Consider the following 26,567-nt stretch of genomic DNA (forward strand, 5'->3'; position numbering starts at 1 on the left):
AAATTATACATAATAAACAACTTTAAAAAGAGGTAGCCATAGACCCAGTTGGTTTAGACTGGTCTTCCAAATGTAGTCACCATGTGGGCTGAAGAGTGTGGGTCCGGGTTGTCGTATCGTGTGACTTTATCTGGGGGGGAGGGGAAGGCACAACTCTGTGTGGACACCCGAGAGGAGGCTGATGTTCAGTGTGGAGGTCATGTTGACGACACAGGCTGGGACCTTCTGGGCAGTGGTCTTCGTCCGAGTGTGGTGCCTCTTCCGCCCACGGGGTGAGGAGAATTACAAGGAAGCCAAGCTGTGAGGGCTCCGCACACAGGACTCTTTAGTGCTCGGAGTGTGTTGTATTTCTAAGAGCCTTTTAAGTTGAAAGGCTGAGTAAAAAGGTGGTGGGGTGTGTGGGTTCTACTTGTACTTTGTGGAGAAATTTTATCTTCTTAATGCAGCACAGAGGCTCTTCTACGATTTGCAAACACCATCTGTTCCTGTCATGGAAGGAGTGTAGTTATCTACCAGAAATACGAAAAAATAGTAAAAACTTAGGATTTTCTAATTGAATGTCTGCTGTTGAAGAAACCAGCAGTAAACACATAAAATCTGTTGTAATATTATCATTGAATACTCTTTTTTTTATCCTTATTTTAAAGCAGAGATATTTACAATTTTTTGTAGTAATTTTGAAAAATGTTGAAAATAACCTAAAAAGGGAAAGTTGACATAAGCTATTCTCTTAAAAAAAAAAACAAAAAAAAAAACACATACACATACACACACAAGCACCCAAAACTTTTGGATAATAATTTAATAATACCTGAACTGATTTTTAAAAAAGGCTTTTCAATTTGTCACATTGTCAAGATGAAGTTTGCTTTCCTTACTAGGAGCATTACATAATACGTAATTATACCTCTCATTGGAGGTATAATGGCATTAAGGGATTAAATGCTTTTATACTGACTTGTTTGATTTTTAATCTAATAAAATAAGACTTGTTACTATTTTCTAACATTTAGATTATATTGATTTTTTTGAAAGTTTTGTTGACTCAGGAAGTGCATGGACTAGCATTGGAAATAATAGTATTGATTTGCTTACATTTTATGTTTGGAACTGTAGCATTTTTAGCACAATTACTCCATAAATTCATGACCACACAAATAGGTCTGAGTATATTAGGGACCAAGTCTTCTAATTTTACTTCAGAAACCAATAATCAAACTGTTTAGTCTGGAGGTCAATTATACCATTGTCTGCATCACTAGGCATTAAAATTATCTTCAGGAAACTTCACAAGGCCCAGGTCTATATGTTTGTCCTCAAAACATCTCCTCATAAACCCATCCACACCTGTAGTGTGTTGATGTGGGGAAATGTCACTTGCTATATGACAGTATCGGGCTTGACAGTATCATGCTTAACAATACCATGATTTGTTAAAAGCCCTCTGAAGGCAGTTTATGTGACTTACATTATTTTTAATGTCATCTTACTTTGGAAATTCTCATTATGTCCAAAGATCAAAACTAGGCAGTTTCTATTGTATAGACTGGCACCTTTTATATGGCCATGGGGACTGCTTGGTGGCTATGGATTATGATATGAATTTGTTTAGACCGAAATCATACTTTAAAAAAATCTTCCATATTTCAAGTGTTTTTATTCTGAGCAGTAGGTACAAAATATAATGACAGATGTGTCTTATTCTGTATAGTTCACTCTGCACAGGCTCTCAAACTTTGATCTGATCTCCTTTTACAGATTTTAACAGATTCTTAAATTCACTTCACTGTCCTATGTACTTCCTTCATGCTCTCACTGGCAATCGAGCTCTGGCATGTGCATTTTCAGACTTCGTTGAGGAACTCCAGATTGAGACATGCTGGGATGTGGATTGAGTCCATGGTCAGAGAAGATGGATTAAACGGGAACAAAACAGGAAACATGTGCTTGAAGTCTAATAGCAGCTGCTGAGGGTCATTCCGATCTTGCAGTTGTGCCTGCGGGGAAGGATAAGACCATGTAAAACACTGCCTATGTCTAAAAAGAGCCAGTTTTGGTGAATTCACAAAAATGAATCACAAGAATATTCCTGTTACAATAACTAGGCAGGACTTCAGGAGAATGTGGTCTCCCTCTCCCTGAGGTATTTGGAGGGAGAAAGGCTTTGGTTTAGGCCTGTTTGGAGATCAGATGACATTAGTTTCTCCAGTTCTAGCATTCTTTTAAAATTGTTCCATCTAAGGGAGAATAGAAAAATACATTTCAGCTGCAAATCACGTGGAGAGGCGGTATGGTGAAAGGGCTGAGGACATGGGCTCTGGAGGCAGTTAACCTGAGCTCTAATCCTGGCACCACCTTGCGCGAGTTCCTGAACCTTCCTCTGCCTCAGTTTCCTCATCTCTAAAAAGGAAAAGGGAGAGTGATATTGCACAAAATGACGTAACAGGAACCTCCAGGGGTCAGTCCCTCCACTGAAGCTACCACTGAGCTAGAAAAAGAGACTGGCATCAACTGTCTTATAACTCTGGAACCTGGCTGGATGCTTAAAACAACCAGGAAAGTGCCTGATAAAGGAGAGCCTGGAGATCTTTGCTGAGAGAGCAATGTGCATTGGCTGCCATCCCCCATTCTCCAAACACACTGCAGTTGCAGGGACAGCAACCCCCAGTCCTGGAGCAGCTGGCTGGTGCCCGGGCAGGCAGGGAGACCTTGCCTTCCGAAGCTCTGGGGCTGTGCGCTCTGGTTGGTCTGGTAGTTCCCTGAAGGACTGGCACAGATGTCTGCCTTGCTTTTGGTTCTCTTGGGATACAGTGGCTTCCTTTATGACATCAGTTGGAAGATATAAAGGGGACAGAGCCCCTCCCCTCTCACCCTCTATTTGGAGCTAGATATTTTAGGGAAAGTATAATAACTAAAATGGAATTGTTCATTTTACTAAAGGGGTCTAACAGAAGACTTGAATAGGCAGAAGAAATGACCAGTAAACTTGAAAACAGAGCAGATGGAATTTTCCAGTTTGAGGAGGGGAGAGAAAACAGAATGAATAAAAGTGGACAGAGACTGAGGGACCTGTGGGACACCATAAAGTGGACCAAAATATACATCACAGGAGTCCCAGAAAAAGGAAAGAGAGAAAGGGATAGCAAACTATTTGAAGAAATAGTGACGACATTCCCAAATCTGATGAAAGATATATTTCCAAGAAGCTCAACAAACTAGCAGAATAAACTCAAAAAGAGTCACTGAGACACATTATGTCAAAGTATCAAACCCCAATGACAAAGAATCCAAAGAACAGCAGGAGAGTAGTAACTCATCACGTAACTTATCCTCAGTAAAAGCGGATTTCTTATCAGAAACCATGGAGGCCAGAAGGCAGTGGGATGACACATTTTAATTTCTGAAATAATTTCTTCTAGTCAACCAAGAATTCTATATCTGGAGAAACTGTCTTTCAAGAATGAAGGAGGATTACAGTCAGCCCCTTGTATTCACAGGTTCTGAATCTGTAGATCCAACCAACCACGGATCAAAAATATTTTTTAAAAACTTCAGGAAGTTCCAAAAAGTAAGACTTGAATTTGACATATGCTGACAACTATTTACATAGTATTTACATTGTATTACGTATAATAAGTAATCTGGAGATGATTTAAAATGTACAGGAAGATGTGCATAGGTTATATGCAAACACTTTTTTAATATAAATATAAAATTGCCATTTTATATAAAGGACGAGCATCCACAGGTTTTGGTACCCATGGAGGTCATAGAACCAATCCCTCCTGGATACCAAGGGACAGCTGAGTCATTTCCAGAGAAACAAAAGCAGAAGTAGCTGGTTACCAGTAACCAGTAACTAAAGAAAGTAATTTTACCAGTAACTAAAGAAAGTCCTTCAGGGTGAAATGTAATGTAAGGACATTAGACGGTAACTCAAAACCGTAAGAAAAAATAACACTGGTAAAGCTGTGTGTTAAGTCACTTCAGTCATGTCCAACTCTTTACAACCCCATGGGATTCCACTCTTTACAACCCCCACCAGGCTCTGTCCATCAGATTCTCCAGGCAAGAATACTGGAGTGGGTGGCCATGCCCTCCTCCAGGAGATATTCCCAACCAGGGATCAAACCCACATCTCCTGTGTCTCCTGCATTGTAGGCAGGTTCTTTACCATGAGCGCCACCTGGGAAGCCAGGTAAATGTAAAAGCCAGCATTACACTTTTGTTTTGCAGCACCTTTGTCCCCTGTATGACTTACACAAATGCAGAAAGTAAGAATAAATTTCTGTTAATGGGTACACACGTTTAACGGGAGTAATCTGTGGCAATAACAATATAAATCAAGAGGGATGGAGATGCATAGCAGATGGAGATGCATGGATGCATGCATCCACTTGGTTTCAATATACTATTGGAACCAAGTGGATATTATTTAAACTAGGTTGTTACAGGTTGAAGACATTCATGGTGATCACCACAGTAACCACTAAGAAAATAACCAGAAACTTCCCTGGTGGTCCAGTGGTTAAGAATCTGTCTGCCAATGCAGAGGACACGGGTTCAATTCCTCTTCCTCCAGGAAAATACGACATGCCGTGGAGCAACTAAACCCACGCACCACAACTGCTGAAGCCTATGCACCCTAGAGCCTGTGCTCTGCAACGAGAGAAGACACTGGAATGAAAAGCATGTGCAGCACAGTGAAGAGTAACCCCTGCTCGCTGCAACGAGAGAAAGCCCACGTGAAGCAACAAGACCCAGCAGAGCCAAAAATACAAATAAAGAAGTAGAAAATAACCAAAAGTGTGCAGAGATGTAGGGAATCAAAATGATACCCTCACTACAAGAAATAAACACACAAGACAGTGATGAAAGAGCTGAGAAACACAAAACATATAAGACATACAGGAAACAAGCAGTCAATGGCAGAAGTAAGTCTTTTATCAGCAATACTTTAAATGGAAACATAAAGGCAATTAAAAGGCAGGGACTGGCAGAAAGGATTTTCAGAAAGTCACCTACACACTGTCTGAAAAAGACTCACTTTAGACACACAAAAAGATTGAAAGTAAAAGTTTGAAAAAAGATATTTCAAGTAACCAGAAAAGAGCTGATACAGCTGTATTATTGTCATACAAAGTACACTTCAAGTTAGAAAAGTTTACAAGAGGCAAAGAAGGACATTATATATGCATAAAAGTCTCAATCTATCAAGATATGAGTTATATATATGCATCTGTCAACAGAGCTCAAAATAATGGAAGGAACTGAAGGGAGAAATAAGTCTATAATAATAATCGGAAACTTCATTACCTCATTTTCAATAATGGATAGAACCACCAGGTGGAAGATCAAGAGCAAACAGAGGCCAATGAATACCACTATAAACCAGGTAGACTTAAACATACATGACCAATTTGGAGTTATCCCCAGAATGCAAGGGTGGTTCAACATACAAAACTATAAGAATGATGTATATACTTCATGCATTGCTGGTGGGAATGCAAAACGGTGTTTGAAGTAGTTCCTCAAACATTTAAACACAGAATTACTATATGAACTTGTAATTCAACTCCCAAGATACACTTAAAATAATTTAGAACAAGTACTCATATTTGTACTCCAATGTTAATGAAAGCACTGCCCCCAATAAACAAGCAATCCAGGGTCCATCAACAGACAAATGGATAAACAAAATGTAATATATAAACACAAGGGGTTATTATTCGACCACAAAGAGGAATGATGTTATGCTACCTGTTATATAGCAAAACACAGATGAACCCAAAGAATACTGTAAGTAAAATAAGCCAGACCCCAAAGGACAAATTTACATGAAATATCTAGTACGGGCAAATTCATAGAGATGGGAAGTAAAATAGAGGTTATCTGGGGCTGAGGTAAAGGAATTATAGGGAATTATTGCTCATTGGGTTAAGTTTCTGTTTGGAATGATGAAAAAGTTCTGGGATTAGTGGTGATAGTTATACAACATTGTGAATATAGTCAGTGCCACTGAACTGTACACTTAAAAATGGTTTAAAATAGAAAAACACATGGCAAAAGATGAGGTGGGGAGAGTATACTCATTAGGTTATGAGGCTCAAGAGAGTAAATGTGTGTGAAGAAAGCACTCAGAGCAGCCTCTGGTACTTGGCAAGTGCTATGTTGTTTGCTGTTCTTTTTATGATACGAAATTTATCTCTTTATGATAAATTTCCTTTCTTCCTTGAGTCTGGCACACACCATCAAACTTTGAACTATTCAAAGGCAACTAACTGTGAGTCCTGCCAATAGGAAAATCAATATATCCTGATTGAAAACACAGGTCATCCCACATTAACTTCAAGTATGAGAACTGCTTTTCCTGTTGGGACAAGGCACCATCATTGCTTTCAGTTCAGTTCAGTCACTCAGTTGCGTCCGACTCTTTGCGACCCCATGAATTGCAGCACGCCAGGCCTCCCTGTCCATCACCAACTCCCAGAGTTCACTCAAACTCACGTCCATCAAGTCAGTGATGCCATCCAGCCATCTCATCCTCTGTCGTCCCCTCCTCCTCCTGCCCCCAATCTCTCCCAGCATCAGAGTCTTTTCCAATGAGGCAACTCTTCGCATCAGGTGGCCAAAGTATTGGAGTTTCAGCTTTAGCATCAGTCCTTCCAAAGAACACCCAGGACCGATCTCCTTTAGAATGGACTGGTTGGATCTCCTTGCAGTCCAAGGGACTCTCAAGAGTCTTCTCCAGCACCACAGTTCAAAAGCATCAATTCTTCAGTGCTCAGCTTTCTTCACAGTCCAACACTCACATCCATACATGACCACTGGAAAAACCATAGCTTTGACTAGATGGACCTTTGTTGGCAAAGTAATGTCTCTGCTTTTGAATATGCTATCTAGGTTGATCATAACTTTCCTTCCAAGGAGTAAGCGTCTTTTAATTTCATGGCTGCAGTCACCATCTGCAATGATTTTGGAGCCCAAAAAGATAAAGTCTGACACTGTTTCCACTGTTTTCCCATCTATTTCCCATGAAGTGATGGGACCAGATGCCAGATAGTGACAATATTTTTGATATTCTGTAACCTTCTAGAGGTTTCATCATTTGCCCTTTAGAGAAGACAAGGGATATTTATCTGCTAAGTGAATCCCATGTGTGGATGTTACATTGACTTTAACAGAGCATCTCTATTTTCTTACGTCTTGAAGCAAGGGGTGAGGTCAATAAATATGCAATGCAGTAGCCTTTGAAAAGTGCTAGGAAACAGGGTTTTTAGAATGAAATCTGCATGAGTGTAGGACTGTGACATGCTTCTAAGAAGGCAGAAGAACCTGTAGAGTTGAACGTGGGTAAGGAAAACAGTTTAAATTTCCAGGTGTCAAGTTTAAAAACACCCATGAGGTTTGGTATCTTGAAAGATGGGTCAAATTTATAAAGTAATTTTAAGTTTGAAAAAGTAGTTTGAAATAATAGAAAAAGAAGTTCAGAAAAGTCAAGGACGTTTAAGGATGAATAAGTAACTTCACTAACTTAAGATACCACAGGGCGGCTTTCATGTGATCCTGTCAGAGCAGTCTCTCCAGGAGTGTTGCTAGCTCAGCACTCAGCTGGCTCCAAGCTTTGCTGCATTTATTATTACAAAGCCATCGCACAGCATGAGAAAATGTGCATAAAATGTAAAATGGCAACAGGCTCTTAAAATTTTTTCATAGCACTTAAGACCCTTTAAATTCTCCACCTTAGAGTTAGCAGTAGGCTCTGCACTTTAAAAGGTTTGAAGAAATTGTAAAGGATTTAAAGGAGAGTATAAAAATGGGACAAAAAAGAAAATAATACCTATACTACAATTCAGGAGCAAAGGGTATATATGTATTTATTTAAAATTCACAAGGTAGTCATTTCACAGGAATCATTCTTACACATCAGCATATTTTGTCCTAGCAAATGGTTTGCAAAAGCAACTTGTATTTATCCTACATAAGGTTCAAGTACAGGAGGATGGCATGAACCGTCCCAGCCTTTCCTCTGAGCACTGTGTAGGAAGAAACAAAACCAAAACCCTAGCTGGCAAACAGACACAGACACACACACGCACACAACATTTTTTTGACAGAATTGATGGACTCGAGAATTGACTGCTAAGGATGACTCAGAATCTCACTGTATGTGTCTCCAGAGACTATCTGACCAACTTCCACTGCCTTTTTCCTACTACCTTAAACCCCAAGTGTGATTTGGCTCATATTCTTTGACCTTTGGCCTGAACTGTCTTCTCGTATACAGTGCCAATTTATAAGCAGTTAGAGCTCTCCCTCTAATGTGTCTCAGATATCTAAAAGCAAAAAAAGACTGTCTAAGAAATATGCCCTCTGCTTTGTGTAAATTCTCAGCTCTCCATAAAAATAGTGGTATGTCAGAGAACTCAGTGGCTTCTGCCATCAGTCATTTCAGCAGCTGACGATACAACATCCATAGAGGTGACTCTCTGCCTGGTTCTCTCTGACCCAAATCTTTAACAAACCACTGGATTTCCCCCTCTGCCCTTAACAGAACAAGCTTCCATCTGACTGGCATCCTCCCCTGACCTTCAGCCTCTCTTCTCTACTTATACATGATGCTCAAGGTAATTTATTCTTTTCTGCTTTTCCTGCCTCCTTCTCTGATCACTTTCTCCCATTTCTTTTTATCCTTGATTCGGACTGACAGTTACTTCGCCAGCTGAAGAGACAGTTTAAAAGTTTGAAAAAGTATTGTGTCTCCTCAGGGTGCTCCCCACCTGTACTGATGGGAGGAGTGTTTGCCGTTTTTGGACTAATCTTGATGTGACTCATCCTTTAGATGCTGTCAGCTACAGTCACACATGAAGATTAGGCACTCAGCACAGATCACTGAGGGCTCAGCTTAGGAAGCTCATCTTTAGGTAAACATTCACAAACTCTTAAGACAGATTTAAGTAATCATTTCCCTTAATATGCTTGCTTTCAAGAATGTTCCTAAGGGTAAATATTGTCTCTTATATATTGTAAGAGTCAAGATTTAAGAGCTCTTTTTTTTTTTCCTTAGAACAGTATTTCTTAGGACTTGCCGGGTGGTCCAATGGTTAAGAGTCTGCATTGCAATGCTGGGGATGCAGGTTTGATCCCTGGTCAGGGAACTAAGATCCCACACGCCACAGAGCAACTAAGCCCACAAACCGAAACCAAAGAGTTCATGAGCTGCAAGGAAAGATCCTGAATGACACAACAAAGGTCCTGCAGGCCGCAACTAAGACCCAACGAAGCCAAATAAACATTCAAAACAAAACAACAGTATTTCTTAGTTTCATTTACTAAGGGTAGGGTTGACATTTTGCTTACTTTCTAATTCCACTTTGTGTTATAGTTTAGCAACTTGCTAGTGGTAAACTGGGGCTTCCATAGTGGCTCAGATGGTTAAGAATCTACCTACAATGCAGAAGACCCAGGTTTGATCCCAGGGTTGGGAAGGTCCCATGGAGAAGGGAATGACAACCCACTCCAGTATTCTTGCCTGGAGAATCCCATGGACAGAGAAGCCTGGCAGGCTACAGTCCATGGGGTCACAAAGAGTCAGACATGACTGAGTGACTTAACACACACACACAATGGTCAATGAAATAATACTTAAACAATGTAAAATCCAAGAGGCGAAGATTATTAAAGTTCAGTCTCCTTGTATATATGGTAGGTTATTTACCAAAAGAGAAAACCTAAGAATGTAAGGTCCTCTAGACTATAATGGAAGCAGTATTTTACTAATAAAGAGAAACTAGGTTAACTCTAAACTACCAATTTTTTTATTTGTTTTATCCTCTGCTAAGCTGCTAAGTCGCTTCAGTTGTGTCCGACTCTGTGCAACCCCATATACGGCAGCCCAACAGGCTCCCCCGTCCCTGGGATTCTCCAAGCAAGAACACTGGAGTGGGTTGCCATTTCCTTCTCCAATGCAGGAAAGTGAAAAGTGAAAGGGAAGTCGCTCAGTTGTGTCCGACCCTTAGTGACCCCATGGACTGCAGCCTACCAGGCTCCTCCATCCATGGGATTCTCCAGGCAAGAGTACTGGAGTGGGGTGCCATTGCCTTCTCCATGTTTTATCCTAGGACTTTATAAAATTGATTACTATTTTAAAACTCACCTGGATTGTTCGTATAAAAGCCACTGTCACCCGTTCTTCAAATTCATTCAGAGGGGTATAAAGGTTCAAAATTTTGACAATCTGTTGGAATAAAAACAAAAGTTTAGCACAGAGCTAAATGAACCTAAAATCACTTTTGAACCTTAAAGAATATATGATATTGGCACCAGAGAACACTTCTCTGTGGGCAAGACCCACAATTCAGGAGCAGCTGGACTGACATTGAGGCATCCACGTTTAGTAAATTAGGGTCCCAAAGCTCTGCCTGGGAGATCTGAGCTCTCTTACCGACTCCTTTCTCCTATATATCTGCCCAACCCTCCCCCATGCTCTATGACTTATGAATTAATGAGGATTTTAGGAAACTGTTGGCCTGAAGTCTTCAGCGCCTTATCTACTAGCCACTTAAAGGTTTCATTAAAAGAGTTCTGGGTATCTTACCTTTTATAACAAAGGTCTTAACAGCACTTTCCTATCTCTCACCACCCCCCAAAATCACTTACTAAAGAGCAGGTTTTTCTCCTATCTAAACAGAAGGTACTTCTTTGTGTGGGGGAAGTGGCCTGCCCAGTGGCAGAGCGGTACCAGGTACAGTCTAGGAATAAACTTATGAAAGCAAAATTTTAAGTTTCAGAACTTTCAGTAAACATGTATAGAAGGAAGCAGCTTTCTTAAGAGCTTGGTATTTCATCTCTGAGTATCTAATGGAGGTGGTAAGGAAATGTATGTTTACTTGCAATAGTGAATTTGGATTCTGTTGTTCTTTAGGTGCTGGGCAGAGAGAAGGTGCATGATTTAATATGGAAAATCCCGATTTCTTCATGCTGGTCTCATTTTGCACCCCCACCCTGTGATGGGCCCATTTCTAAACAGGCACATTCATGATGGAGGGCAAGGTCACCTATGTGACAGGATTTATCTTTTGACAGATGTAGTACTTCTTGAAGGCAAAAGAAGAAGGGGTGGTAGAGGATGAAATAGTTAGATAGCATCACCTAGTCAATGGACATGAACTTGAGCAAACTCTGGGAGACAGTAGAGGACAGAGGAGCCTGGTGTGCTGCAGTCCATATGGTGGCAAAGAGTCGGACGTGACTTAGCGACTGAATGGCAACAACAAACTATCTCTGCAACTGAGACCCAGTATAAATGCAACTTCTAGGGGGAAAAGGAAAGAAAATTTAAAGTCAGATGCTTACTGACTTTATTTAAAATAATGTAGGGACTTTCCTGGTGGTCCAGTGACTAAGACTCTACACTCCCAATGCAGGGAGCCTGGGTTCTAGCCTTGGTCAGGAAACTCGTACTTCCCACATGCTGCAGATAGGAGTTGGAACGCCACAACTAAAGATCCCTCGTGTCACCACTTAAAAAAATTGAAGATCCTGCATGCTGAAACTAAGGTCTGGTGCAGCTAAATAAAAAAATATAAAAAAATAAAATAAAATAACACATATGAAGTCTAAGTGAAAATACAAATGTAATGGAATTATAGTTGTAAAGGAAACAATTTAACGCCAAAAGACAGATGCTACTCCCAATTTCTGAAAGAAATTTAAATTTTGTGGTGAGAGACATTCCAGAACTCTCTGTAAGTGTTTAAAAACCTTTGTGCTTAAGCTTGATGCTTTGTGGGTTTGACTACCTGATCTTTCTAAGTAAATAAGAAAGACCAGAGGGTTACTGGCAGACCAAAGTATCTTTGGTTCATGCAGGAACAACCAATGGACTGAACTTTCAGGACTGTATCACCAGGGCAGAAAAAGGCCCAGAGTGCTTTGAAAACAACCTTTGACTTGGAACGGAAGCTGGCCTGGCCCTGAGTCCCTTTGGCTGACAGTGACCGTACCTGCTGGGTGCTGAGGGCGGTGCACAGGGAGCAGATGGCCTCAGCATCCTCGGGCTTTTCTTCTTTAACTGCAGGAGCTGGGCAGCCTGAATCAGGGGTTCCATGGTCTCAACAGCTCCGCTCTGGTGCAGGTTTCTTCCCCGAAGCCATTCCTCCAGCTGACTAATGTTGTACCTTAGACACAGGAAGAGTGCACCCTGTGATGCCTGTCCTCCTGCTTCACTGGGACGAGCTCACCTCATGGCTTTCTTCTGCAGCCCAGCTACCACTAGTGTTATCACTCTCCTCCTCTTGATTCTCTCATGTGAGCAAGAGCGTGACAAGTATGTGGCACTCAGTAACTGTTTGCGGAATGAGTGGGTGCTTAAAACCAAGCCAAGATGAAGTGCCTAAAGTGTCTGTACTAAGTTAATGAAGAAAAGAGGCATTAACTATACTGAGTTAAAACAACTTACATTTAACATTCGCAAACATATTTGTACTCCGGTGAGCCATCATGCCTCTTAAATCATTGATTTTTCTCTCCAACCTAGCCAAATCATATTTACAACCTTTATAAAGTCTGCAAATATTTGAGCTTTGAACTGATTTGTTTACCAAGCTCACCTCCTCGGTGGAGAAGGCAATGGCACCCCACTCCAGTACTCTTGCCTGTCAAATCCCATGGACGGAGGAGCCTGGTAGGCTGCAGTCCATGGGGTCGCTAAGAGTCGGACACGACTGAGCGGCTTCACTTTCATGCATTGGAGAAGGCAGTGGCACCCCACTCCAGTGTTCTTGCCTGGAGAATCCCAGGGACGGGGGAGCCTGGTGGGCTGCTGTCTATGGGGTATCACAGAGTCGGACACGACTGATGCAAATTAGCAGCAGCAGCCTCCTCGGTATGTGATGACTTTCATCAACAAATAAAAAAGTGATGGATCTGAGTCACACACTGCCTGTGACAAGGACGGCCACTTGGATTTGGCTGTCATTTTCAGAGACAAATGTCCCCCGTGTGTGAGTGGAGCTGGCGTGTGGGGTGTCCCCTCCCCTGGGGGTGGGCTGGTGCGCTCGCCTACCTGAGCTGCATGCCTGTGCTCCAGGAGCAGACGTCCTTCCGCAGAAGCAGGTTGTTGAGCGTCACCGCGTTGATCATGTAGAAGAGCTGTCTGAACACCTGCAGGATGATCTCGGGGTCCAGGCCTTGGTCGCACATAACCGTGTGGAAGGAGTTCATCTGGCGGATGATGGCTTCCAGGCAGTACGAGTTGTCTCCTTCTGGCATGCTGGAGGTGCGCTTCCGGTAGCCCGTGGGCTTCACCCCAGACAGACCCTGAATGCTCTCGTTCTCCAACATGGCCGACACTGAAAGTAAAGCACGATTAGAGCAACGGATGTTCCCAAATTAGATCAGCTTCGGGGTCACTTGAATCACAGAAGGCTTTGGCCATGATCCTGCCCAGAGCTGACTCTCAGGAACTTAGAGCATTTGGCATGCGATTTCTAATAGGTTGATCTCTACAACCGAGTTAAGTTTTCCACATAGAAATCTTGAACTAAACCTGTGGACTAAATCTTTGCTTAAATTTATTGGTGATGGGACATAGGTAAAAGGTAAAACCAACTCAATTCTGTACTGGCTTCTGTGCTGAGCGACCAAAATTTGAGAATTGAGCAACGTGGGTGTGGGCCTGGACTCTGAGATCATCCAACAATTGTTCAAACAGCTCTTCTCCATCACTCTCTGACCATGTAAATCTTAGGTGAGTTGGTCTGTCATAGTTAATGCACAGAACTTAATTACATGTCAGGTGCTTTACATTCAGTGTTCCTTTTAATCTTCCAACAACCCATTTCCTAGTGAGGAAACTGAAGCATTAAATAATTTGTCCAAGGTTGCCCTACCAGGAAGTGGCAGGGCCAGGCTTTGAACCCAGGTCTGTCCAATTCTAGAACTGATGCAATTAACTATCACCTTGTCTGAGTCATGAAATATCCCCAGTTCTCCCTATGTCTGGTGGGAATAAATTAGCTCCTCCTAAGAAGATTCTCAGACAAGAAGAAGGATTTGGAATGAATCTTACCCCAAGGGATATATTTCTGGATGGCATGTGGGACCCTGTCCTACTTGGCATTCACTTACAACCAACTTATGCTGTCAGAACTTGGGGAAAACACTGTCCACGTGCTTCAGAACCTCCCCAGCCTTTAAGGAGCACAGTGAGTGATGCACATGTGTGTTACTTTTAACATAAAAAAATAACTGCTCTTATTTTTCAATTCTGGTATCATGTCAAGTGCCCAAGTGTCCTGCTTTGGACAGAATGTTCAATAAATATTTATTGCATGAGTGTTTACTACTGTGTTCATTTATATGAACATACTTAATTCTTTCCCTTTTCCATGAATAAAGCATATACATGGGCAAGAGTATTATATCTTGTCACTGTGTATGCATTTACATTTTCTGAATTTATATTTAGTACCTATGGAAATTAGTTTGGGGAAAAAATAATACAGTACATTACAGAAAAAGGAGATAGAGGGAAAATGATCTATAGTCTCACTACTCAAGCAGCTTTGATGGGCTGGTGTTGAAAGTTTCATGACTCTTTTTGAGTAGATGGCATACACCTCCTTTGTTGCCTTTTCTGGGAAGAGCCTGGGCTTTCTGAGGGCTGTCCTAAGATAGCCGGTTCCTTAAATGGAGGGAGTGCTTACCCTCACATCAGACTCCACAATGAGCGCTGGAGATCTCCAGTGCCAGCTTACCTATCATAGGCTGCAAGAGGCCCTCGGCGATTTTAATGAGCTGCTGGTAGATCTGAATGGAAAGATCACTCAGCACCTGGCGGTATTCAGTGAGGTCAAAGTTCTTAAGACAGTGCTCATTCTGCTTTGCAGTGTTCTGAGTCATGAAGCCCTGCAGAGGGAGACGGGTGCTGTGCTGAGTGCCAGGCACAGGAAGACCTCCAGGCCTCCAGTCACTTCCGAGGTATCCTACTGTGGGGAGACGGCTCAGGTTCTGTCTGCTCAGGTGAGGTCCTCTAAGACCCTGTCAGTTCTTCCAGTTCTCAAGGATGGCTCTTAAATTTGAAGGCAGAGTCAAAACTTAGCATGACAGAGGACTCGGAAAACTGCTTAGTCAAAAGTCTGTGATCATTTGGTCCAAATCCCTGAAGTCTCCCTGAGGCAGCAAAGTGCAGGTTGGCAGCAGGTCCCAGAAAAGAGGGATCCATGCTTCTTGCATCTTAACCCAGTTCTTGTCCCAATATGCCAGGTTACCCTAAAATATTAGGACTATACACAAGTCCCTGAAGAAGTACCTGGCTCGGAGTGTATGTTTTTACAATAAGAAATTTTATGTAGAGCCTATCATTGAGTATCAGAATTAATGGATGAACCAAGATGATTCCACAGTTATAGCACCATGTCTTCTGAGCTTTCCCTGTTAACTAGATGAAGTAATATTCAAGTTGAGAAACCTGCTAGTATCAGAAGAACTCATGTGAACAATATCTCTGTATTCAGGCCAAAAGCAATCAAGAGCAGCCAAAAAGTCAATGATTTCAAAAGGGTGACTGTCTCTAGCAATACCTCTCATACTATGTCAGGTCACAAAGCAATTCTTAAAGAAAACAAAAGCAGGCAGAAGAGGGGATAACAAGATAATTGTTGTCTAAGCTATGCAGATCTGGTTACACTGTGATTCAAGACTTGTCCCTGGGAATATAAACACAGGAAAGAGTAGCCCAACGTAACAGAATTCTTGGTCCTCCTGAGCCCTATATAATGTTCCCTGCAGAGTACAGACAGCATTAGGTCAAGTGGTGACTTTCAGGGAGATAACCTTAAATACAGTTTTCTGCTTAAAGTAAAAGCTTGTGTATAATGTTAGGGTTAGGGAATAGAGAATATCTGGTTTGAAATGAGCCCCATTTCTTCCAATAATAAACACACTATTTCTTTAACATTAACCCACTCCCTTTCATAACAACAACAGGTGATGAAATGAAGTTCAGATTCTAGGATAGATATGGGAGTCAAGTCCCATTCCGAGGGTGGTGAGACTGCCTGGCACGGCATGTTCTTCTATTATCCCAGAGAGAACAGTCTGTGAAAACTTATTCTGGCACAAAAGATGAAACAAAGCTTTTTGTTGCACCTCACTGAGTTACCCTGTGGGGAGTGTAGGGACTGAGACTGTGAAAGGAAAGGGAGGAAGCAAGCTGAGAAGGCCTGCAGGGCATTAGGTGTGAGCGGCATCTGGGCACAAGTTGGAAGTCTCATCAGAGAAATGGAGGTGAGACTGAGCTGTATGTTACTAGGTCACTGGGCTGAAGGCAAAGCATGGGAGAAGGTTTTTCAAGGATCAACAGTGGGAATGGTGAGTTCTAGAAAAAGCTGGACCCTAGAGCTCCAGAGCAGAACATTAATAAGTGATGGGATGAGTCGGGGCCTCAGATGAAGGGACTGAATTTGATGAGAAGCACGAAGCTGGGTTTCAGGGTCAGTTTGCACATCTGCAGTTCAGTTACACCTCGCCTCTTCTCTTAGACCATCTCTGTCTTGGAACAGACAAACTAACAGGTTGGCTTCGGAGACAGCCTGATCTGCCAGACCACTGAGCTTTCTGCCACGTTCCCAGAAATGGGGCCCTTCTAGGGCTGCTTCAGAAAATTAAGTTCACGGGGTTTTCAGGGAGATTCCTGGGGAGCTCTCAGATGATGGACGGGTTATGCAAACATTTCCCCACAAATCTTCCCATTCATTCCAGGGGCCCTCAGGGTCATGGAGGCCTGCCTTATTCCTGGTTCAGTGAACAGAGTCAGAGGTCCCAGAGACCACACACCCTCTCCTCAGGGCACACGAAACAGCTCAGGACGACATGTGGACAAAACAGAGATGGCTTCAGGACCGACACCTCTCCGCCCTGCCCCTGTTCTGACCTGGGGTCTGAGGTGCTCTGAGGTGGAACATGCTTTGCTGCACCAAGGAAACGAGGACCTAACTGCTGAAGAACACAGGGCACCTTGGTGGCATCCGTGCCCTCCAGGGGCCTGGGCTCATCTCACACTCACCTCGTCCCCGCTGTACTGCTTCAAGCAGTGCAGGAGGCGGCAGGTGTTGGACAACCAGAACGACGTCATCTCAAAGTCCTCATTGTGCTTCTGTGAAAAAAGAAGATGTGCCTGGGTATGAAGAGGTAGTTCCCATCTGTCCTGACGCATCCACCTTGCCTTCTCTCACCCAGGAGGCCCCAGCCAGGCCTGGCGACAAGCAGACCTTACTATTCACGGGCACATGGAAGAAAGCCCTCCCCGCGAGGCTGCCTTCCTGCTCCTCCAGCCCCAGGAGGACGCACGACCTTGCCTGGAGGCCCCTGATCAGTGGTGCACATCCAGCGGGGAGTGGCTGGGGTCTAGGGCCACTTGGGAGTCACACTGGAGAAAACTGGGGTGCAACCAGGCTGTATAGTACTAGGTCACTGGGCTGAAGGCAGAGCATGGGAGGACCAACCATGAAAGGGTGAGTTCTAGATAAAGCTGGACCCCAAGGTCTGGAGCAAACAGGAAGTCTTCCTACAACAAAGCCAAGGGAGACAGATGAGCCTGACTCCAGCAGGCCTGGGCTCTGCCCTGACCACTGGGCAAGGGCCTGGCAGGTTCTTAACTGTCTGGGGTCCAGCACGGGGGTGCTGGGGTGCACGCAGCAAAACATCCTGGGGGTCCTGTTTGTCCAGAGATCAGGCGGCATTTCCCTTCAGACCTGGAGATTCTGGGGAACTTGAACTGAGGTGACAGTGAGCTGCTGTGTTCATCCAGCTCCCCACGAGACCAGCACCTGGGGCCTGGACACTGACCTTGAGGACCTTCTTGATGCCGTTGATGGTGGAGGTCAGCAGGGAGTGCACCTTGAGGTCGTCGTTCACGTAGTCCGCGTGCCGGAGGCACATGTAGAGGATGTAGGCTGGGAGGCAGGGCACCGCGCCCGCCAGCACCTGCGGTTTCAACTCTGCCAACAACAGACAGCAACGATTAGCTCAACAGCAGACGCTGCTCGATGCTCAGGGTTGTAAGAATCCTGGCCCATCATACAAACAGTCTCCCCAGGTTCCTGAAGCTCCTCGGGGTGGGGGTGGGGGGCTGGCAGAGGAGTAGGAGAGAAGATGCCCTGGATACACACACATTCCTTTGGACCCTGTCTACCAGTATTTCAGAAACGCGTTAAAAAACAACAAACAAATTCCTAATTGTTTAAAATAGGCTTGTCACACCTTGTCCTTACAACACAGAGGAAGAGAATCCCCAGGGGCAGGGGGTGGGGTGGGGGGCTCCCTGCCCAAGTTTACACACAGGCCACAGTCCTTGCCAAGAAGGGGCCCACGGCCAGAGACTGGCTGAAGGCAGGAACAGGCTCCCTGATCAGGGGACCGGGGCAAGGACCCCCTAGGCTTCTGCACCAGCACTTCCTGCTGTGGACACAGTGGGCTCCTCAGCAGCAAGAAGGCAAGGCCTGGTCCCAAAGACAGAGCCCGCAGGCCAGGGGCTGGGTGAGCCAGAGCAACCTCTAGCCCATCTGGTCTTCCGTTCAGCAACCTCATGGCGGCAGCTGCCCACACTTTGCCAGAAGCGGCAGCTCAAGCAGGCCCTGACTGGCTCCAGCCACCGCCTCGCTGCTTGACAGCCATTTCACCAACCTCCCTCGTGGTCAGCGCTAACCGGGGTGTGGTCAGGAGAAGCTGCTGCCCCACCTTCTCCTTGCCTCCTGGGCTGTGTGCCCTGGCAGGACCAGAAGGGACTGGTGAGCCTCCCCGTGAACCACAGACTCCTGCTTGGCCTCTTGGCCCTTTCCTGCCACAGCCCTCGGAAGACCAGGGAGAAGCTGTCAGACTGCTTGCCATCCCAGAGGAGGTTCAGGGAGGCACAGACCAGGCTGAGAGCAAGGGGTGCTGGAAGGGCCCAGAGGAGGAGGAGGAGGAGGAAAGAACCAGGGACCGGCAAGGTGGAAAGGCAAGCACGAGGCCCAGGCACAAGGCCCCGGGCCTCAGATCCCAAGCACGCTGACTGCGGCCCCAGCCCTCACCCCATATCCCTGTTACCTCCACCCCAACCTCCACCTCATCCAGGTCCCACGAGCCCCTCAAAGCAATGAGGGAGGCCACCTCCCCTCCACCAGCAGGTGGGCCGGGGGAAGGAAGGGGCAACATCCTCAGATCTTCCACCAGGGAGTCCAGGGTCGGGGCTCGGCATGGGCTACCAGCATCTCCAGGGGGTACTTGACCTCAAATGTACACCTACAGGCCATAATACTCTGATGCCTGGTTAACGTTTGGGCATCTCATAGGCTTAACAGATGACTGCAGACTGGCCCTTGACTCTAATTAGAAAACCAATAACATTTTTTCCAAAAAAAAAAATGTGCCTTTTTTTTAAGACCCAGACTTCTAAACCTTTTGGCTTTGAGCCTGACCCCTATGCAGACTGCAAATAGCTTCTCCTGCCTTGGAACTTTCCACTGTGATTTGGGATCCTGCAGCAGCTAAATGGCAGTGTCTTAGGGGTGGGGACCATGGCTCTACTTTTCGTCATCATCCACAGAACAGCCAGCGCTGGGCACCTGAGCTGCCGTCAGTGAAATCCTCCCCCAGTTCATGTGGGAAGTCGTTTAGAGGGAAGGTGGCCAAGTGCTCTGTGGAGGCCTGGAGCCACCTGAGCAATGAGCGTGGGGAGCTGCCCGTCAGCTGGCACAGCAGCCAGTGTTACTCCCTCCACCCTGTTTTACTCTGATGCTGTGAGCCCTGAGTTTCATTCATCGGAGATTAAAGGTTCTTTCCTAACGGCATTTGAACAAGACACAGCCTGTTTAAGGTGAATTTACGTCACATTTAGTTGTCAGGCAATTGTAGGGGTGGTAGGGGAAATTAACCTTTATAAAAACAGCTACTAAAAACACCCCAAACGAAGAGCTGAACCAAAACCTGTGCTGGGCTGAAATCACGCTCCGTTCTTCCGTCTCTTTTGAGTTCCTCACACTCGAACAATTCAACACAGCACTTTGACCTCTGTCATATTTCAAGTCTTACAGACGGGAGAACTCAGGCACCAGAGAAGGGAGCTAGCAGCTCGGGGGCCAGAGAACCAGGCCTCCAAAGACCCCTTGGTTCTGGCCCAGGCTCTCCCTGCTGGCCCTGCAGGCGGCTGCTGACGTGGGCTGGGCGCAGAGCAGGACGTCAGGCTGTTGAAGCCAGGTGGGGGTGTGAGACCAGAGAGGTCAGAGCTGGTACAACTGGCAAACCAGGCCCAGGGTGGCGAGGAAAGCAGCTCCCAAGAGCCCTGTGGGTGCCCCCCCAGACACACTCTGGGGGCAGCCCACACACTAACCTCAGCATCAGCCTCACTTGGGAGCTCGTCAGAAACGCAGCAGCTCGAGGGGCGGGTGAAAGTGGGTGGGGGTGTCGGTGGGGTGCGGGTTGTGCAGGAGGCGGACGGGAGGCGGGGCTGACCTGTCACCAGATTCCGAATGAGCAGGGCCTCGTCCTCCTTGTGGTACTCCAGCATGCCTTGGAAGTCCTTCTCCTTCCGCTGCACGGTGACCTGCCTGTTGAGCTCCTGCCGCTTCCTCTCGCTCTGGGCCAAGGCTTGGGCAGCTGAGCAGGGCAGAGGGATGGAGCATGAACTGAGAGATCTCCAGCTCAGGCCTGGGAGCCAGGCATCCTGGGTGGGCAGGGTTTGGGCCAGGGTCTGGGCCCCAGGGTTCTGGGTTCGCTGGGCTCCCACACTCCATACATGGTCTACCCTGCAGTCTGGGTCACATGTGTGACAAGGAGACCTGAGCACTGGGCGCCGGATCCACTCAGGAGAGGGGCCGGGAAACACCCAGAATGGCAGAGGGCGGGCTGTGGACCAGAGAGAACTTAGGAAGGATGCAGGCGCAGGATGTACAACCATTCTGCTGGGGGCTGCTTCTCCCCCTTCCCCCAGAGATGAGAAGGGGGGAGGGGAGGAGGGAAGAGAAGGGAAGAGGGAGGGTGAAGGGAAGGAGGAGGAAGGGAGAGAAGAAAAAATCTGAGTGACCGGGAGATTGAGAAGTCTAGGAACAGAAAAGAAAAATCCAAAGACGGGGAGGGGCACATGGGGTATGAGGGGCGACAGCTCAAGGCTAAATAGGACACGGTCCTGCCTTCCTAGAGCCTCATCTAAGAGCAGCAGGTGGACGTCAGCGGGTGATTAACAAACTGACCCCTGTGATGGGAACGTGCCTGGCAGGCACGTGGTGTTAGGAGTGAAAGAGGGGACTGGAGCCTGAGCACGTGACTCCTGAGCTCAGGAGGAAGGAGTGGGAGAGGGGGGTTGCATCCCAGATGGTGAGGGGACCGAGGAGGGTTCCCAGGAAGGCGGGATGTGCAAAGAGGGATGGAGAGTGATATGATCAGACCTACAGCAGGGAGTCAGAGAAAGGACATTCTGGGGGTTTCTGGAAGATCCACTGAAGTCTCTGCCTTACCTCTCTGGGCCAGATGCCAGGTGGGACGTTTATCCAGGGAACTGGCCTCTCTCCCTGACTACTAGAGCACGGAGGGGGCCCCGTGGTTTCTGGCTTCACGTTACAGAGCGATCTTTCGAACCAGAAAGTTTTGCATTCCAGCTTTTAGCCCTTCCAAGACAGGTCCATGAGGCAATGTCCCCTTTCCACACAGCTTGGAGTCAGCACACGAACACCTGCTAAGTTTGTGTTTGTGGGTGAAGATACCAGCAAAATGAGACTGGGCGAGCTCCTAGGGTCTGCGTGAGTCTGTCACGTGTCTGCGCTGGGCGGGGGCAGCAGCAGGTGGAGCAAGTGACGTGTGGTGGTGGGGCGGGGGCGGGTGGGCAGGCAGGCCCCTCCCTGAGGGGGCTGAGCACACCTGTGCCTCAGAACACACACACACCTACTCACACCGTACTCACACCCTACCTTCCAGGTCCTGGACCTTCTTCATGTAAATCTTCAGTTGCTTTTTGAGCTTCCTCTCGTTCTTCTCCAGCTTCTCAACTAACTCTTTAAGGTCCTAAAAGCAGAAGGAAGCAGTGTGATTCAGTTCAGTTCAGTTCAGTCGCTCAGTCGTGTCTGACTCTTTGTGACCCTGTGAATCGCAGCACGCCAGGCCTCCCTGTCCATCACCAACTCCCAGAGTTCACTCAGACTCACGTCCATCGAGTCAGTGATGCCATCCAGCCATCTCATCCTCTGTCATCCCCTTCTCCTCCTGCCCCCAATTCCTCCCAGCATCAGAGTCTTTTCCAATGACTCAACTCTTTGCATGAGGTGGCCAAAGTACTGGAGTTTCAGCTTTAGCATCATTCCTTCCAAAGAAATCCCAGGGCTGATCTTCTTCAGAATAGACTGGTTGGATCTCCTTGCAGTCCAAGGGACTCTCAAGGGTCTTCTCCAACACCACAGTTCAAAAACATCAATTCTTCGGTGTTCAGCTTTCTTCACAGTCCAACTCTAACATCCATACATGACCACTGGATAAACCACAGCCTTGACTAGACAAACCTTTGTTGGCAAAGTAATATCTCTGCTTTTCTATATGCTATCTAGGTTGGTCATAACTTTTCTTCCAAGGAGTAAGTGTCTTTTAATTTCATGGCTGCAGTCACCATCTGCAGTGATTTTTGGAGCCCCAAAAAACAAAGTCTGACACTGTTTCCACTGTTTCCCCATCTATTTCCCATGAAGTGATGGGACCAGATGCCATGATCTTCGTTTTCTGAATGCTGAGATTTTAGCCAACTTTTTCACTCTCCTCTTTCACCTTCATCAAGAGGCTTTTTAGTTCTTCTTCACTTTCTGCCATAAGGGTGGTGTCATCTGCATATCTGAGGTTATTGATATTTCTCCCGGCAATCTTGATTCCAGCTTGTGCCTCTTCCAGCCCAGCATTTCCCATGATGTACTCTGCATATAAGTTAAATAAACAGGGTGACAATATACAGCCTTGACGTACTCCTTTTCCTATTTGGAACCAGTCTGTTGTTCCATGTCCAGTTCTAACTGTTGCTTCCTGACCTGCATACAAATTTCTCAAGAGGCAGGTCAGGTGGTCTGGTATTCCCATCTCTTTGAGAATTTTCCACAGTTTATTGTGATCCGCACAGTCAAAGGCTTTGGCATAGTCAAGAAAGCAGAAATAGATGTTTTTCTGGAACTCTCTTGCTTTTTCGATGATCCAGTGGATGTTGGCAATTTGATCTCTGGTTCCTCTGCCTTTTCTAAAACCAGCTTGAACAGCTGGAATTTCATAGTTCACGTATTGCTGAAGCCTGGCTTGGAGAATTTTGAGCATTACTTTACTAGCGTGTGAGATGAGTGCAACTGTGCGGTAGTTTGAGCATTCCTTGGCATTGCCTTTCTTTGGGATTGGAATGAAAACTGACCTTTTCCAGTCCTGTGGCCACTGCTGAGTTTTCCAAACTTGCTGGCATATTGAGTGCAGCACTTTCACAGCATAATCTTTAAGGATTTGAAGTAGCTCAACTGGATTCCATCACCTCCACTAGCTTTGTTCGTAGTGATGCTTCCTAAGGCCCACTTGACTTCACATTCCAGGATGTCTGGCTCTAGGTGAGTGATCACACCATCGTGATTATTTGGGTCGTGAAGATCTTTTTTGTACAGTTCTTCTGTGTATTCTTGCCACTTCTTCTTAATATCTTCTGCTTTTGTTAGGTCCATACCATTTCTGTCCTTTGTCGAGCCCATCTTTGCATGAAATGTTCCCTTGGTATCTCTAACATTCTTGAAGAGATCTCTAGTCTTTCCCATTCTGTTGTTTTCCTTTATTTCTTTGCATTGATCGCTGAGGAAGGCTTTCGGGTCAAGGCTTGTTGACTGTATAGGGCTTCTCCATCTTTGGCTGCAAAGAATATAATCAGTCCGATTTCGGTGTTGACCATCTGGTGATGTCCATGTGTAGAGTCTTCTCTTGTGTTGTTGGAAGAGGGTGTTTGTTATGACCAGTGCATTTTCTTGGCAAAACTCTATTAGTCTTTGCCCTGCTTCATTCCATAATCCAAGGCCAAATTTGCCTGTTACTCCAGGTGTTTCTTGACTTCCTACTTTTGCATTCCAGTCCCCTATAATGAAAAGGACATCTTTTTTGGGTGTTAGTTCTAAAAGGTCTTGTAGGTCTTCATAGAACAGTTCAACTTCAGCTTCTTCAGCGTTACTGGTTTGGGCATAGACTTGGATTACTGTAATATTGAATGGTTTGCCTTGGAAACGAACAGAGATCATTCTGTTGTTTTTGAGATTGCATCCAAGTACTGCATTTCAGCAGTGTGATTAGAACACATCTAATCCCACCCTGGAGGGAGGGGCGGAGGGGGGTGGGGTGGTGGTCCTGGCACCCGGCGAATCAGGCCGCCAATGAGGAGGCCAGGCTCCTGCTCCAGTAGGAGCTCCCTCACCTCCCACCCCCGCTGCTTCCCAGTCTGGACCCACAAAGCAGGGGATGGGTCAGAGCGTTCTCTCAGTTTAGATGGCAGTCTCCTCCCTGCTCAGGCTGCCTGGCGCCCTGCCTGAGCCTCAGTCCTCTAGGCCTCGCCTCCTCTGGTTGTCACGGCAACACCCAGGAGACCCTCAGCCTCCAGGGCCCCAGGTGGCTGGGCGGTGCCCTGGGGAAGGAACAGAAGGGTGAAGGCACGTGACTGCCTTGGAGAGGCGTCTGCTGGACAAGCCCAAAGGCCAGCAAGGCTACCTGGGGCCCAGAAGCCAAACAGGCCCTTGGCTGGGGCCCCTCAGGGGCTGCCAGACTCCCAGCAGCCACGGCCGCAGCACCTGGCACTGCATTAATGTCACCCCATCCCCGCAGGGAGCTCCGTGACCATTACGGACTCTGTGACACAACAGCGATGCGACTGTGGAGCCTCGGAAGACATCGGGCTCCTCCCTCCTCCTCCTCTCTGCCCATCCGCAGGGGCGACATCCCTTTCATGCCTCCTGCCTCATTTCAAGCCTCCCCCACAACCCTTTTTCTGTAGTACTTGTTATTCCCATGTAGAACTGGGTTTCTGGAAACAACATCTTATTTCTCCTCCTCCTCTTTTTTTCCATCTTGCTTCCCCCACCCGCCTGAGATCTCTGAGAACAGAGACTCATTTCTCTGGCCTTTGCCCAGGCTCATTCGATGACTGTCTGCCAGGAGGGCCACCGACCACTCTCCCCACTGCCCCTCCGAGCAAGAGTGGGGAGTCCGCCCACCACTCAATCTGCCCAGAGCTGCCCTGGTCCACAGAAGGTGGGAGAAGTGACCCTGGGCCAGTTCTGGAACTAGATCTTAAGAGGCCTCCACCTCATCCTCTTGGAAGTCAGTTGCCATGGAAACAGCAGAGAGCAGACCCCGGGAGAGAAACTGAGGCCTCAGACCTGGGACTGGGGGTGCCTTGCATCCTCTGGCCCCCTCCAACCACAATGGAGCAGAGATGAGCCGCCTCACTGGGCCCTGCCAGAATTCCTGACCTGCATGACCTGGAAGCTCTTCCAGAAGGGCTGCTAAATTTTCAGGAGGCTAGTTACATGTTAACAGACAAACAAAACAGCTCTGCATTCTTGCTGGCGGGAGAGTTCTAGACTCTCTGTTCCTGCCATAGGGCCAAAGACATGAACGCTGTCTGTCTGGTGAAAGGCCACCACTGGTCCCCTTTGCTTTGAGAGTGTGACCTCCCAGGGCCGGGCCCCGCGTGGCGCGGGGACTCACCAGGTTCTCGTTGGTGAGCCGAGACATCTCCTGCTGGATGCCGAACTCCACCTGGGCCTCTGGGGAGAGCAGCAGGGTCTGGCAGAAGGTCTGCTGCTGTCTGTCCATCTCCTCCTTCAGGGCCTCCAGCTGGGCCTTGAGATTGTCCACCTCCTCCTCGTGCTCGCGGCTCTGGGCCTGCAGCTGTGCCTCCAGCAACCTGCACCCAGAGGAAGGAGGACAGACGACAGCAGGGCTGGAGTCTGCGCCCCCAGACAGGGGCCACAGAGCGACACGCGACGGGGAGCAGCCGAGCAGGGACACAGCAGCAGCAGCAATTGCATGAGACCCATGGGGGATGGACACGGGGCGGGGGGCGGGAAGCGGGCCCTCGGGGCTGGGCAGGCAAGCAGGCCAGCCTTCCTCTTGCAGGACGGGGAATCAAGGTCCAACACAGCACCCCTGACCTCAGGCCTATCTCGCCACCACTCTCATCCCCTCATCCTTCGCTCTTGAGCACAGTCTGGTGGTCTGGGGTTGAGAGACTGTCTCCATGTCAAGAGATCAGCAGAAATACATTTCTTAGAGCATCTTTCCAGTAAAAGCGTCAATATCTGCCCTGAAGTTCACAAGAATCTCCTCGCTAAGACAAAACTCTGGTAGGCAGAACTAACTGTATTACTTGCATATCTCCCCTTTAGAAGGTTCTCTGCAAGTTTGAGAAAGGCAAAGTATTAGATCTCTTTTTTTATTCTTTTTATTTACCTAACCACTATGACCAACTCCTCCCCTACCCCACCCCCAACCCCGCCACTTCATCTCTGGCCTTTTATACACATTCTTCCACAGTCCAAACA

The 26,567-nt window shown here is 46.6% G+C and overlaps 1 protein-coding gene across 1 annotated transcript in view; it reads right to left on the reverse strand.

The window, feature by feature from the left end:
• Nucleotides 1-768: 768 nt before the first annotated feature.
• Nucleotides 769-26,567, reverse strand: part of MYO5B (myosin VB) — a 335,169-nt gene continuing 309,370 nt past the window's right edge. Inside the window, 11 exon segments of the mRNA XM_070361628.1 lie at nt 769-1,997; nt 10,157-10,237; nt 12,006-12,058; nt 12,061-12,179; nt 13,067-13,352; nt 14,760-14,910; nt 17,069-17,158; nt 17,851-18,002; nt 20,494-20,637; nt 21,945-22,038; nt 25,732-25,930. Of these exon segments, the coding sequence (XP_070217729.1) occupies nt 1,845-1,997; nt 10,157-10,237; nt 12,006-12,058; nt 12,061-12,179; nt 13,067-13,352; nt 14,760-14,910; nt 17,069-17,158; nt 17,851-18,002; nt 20,494-20,637; nt 21,945-22,038; nt 25,732-25,930 (1,522 nt within the window). The 3' untranslated portion in view covers nt 769-1,844.

The sequence above is a fragment of the Bos mutus genome, chromosome 24 (assembly GCF_027580195.1).
Source record: "Bos mutus isolate GX-2022 chromosome 24, NWIPB_WYAK_1.1, whole genome shotgun sequence".
NCBI classification, from domain to species: Eukaryota; Metazoa; Chordata; class Mammalia; order Artiodactyla; family Bovidae; genus Bos; species Bos mutus.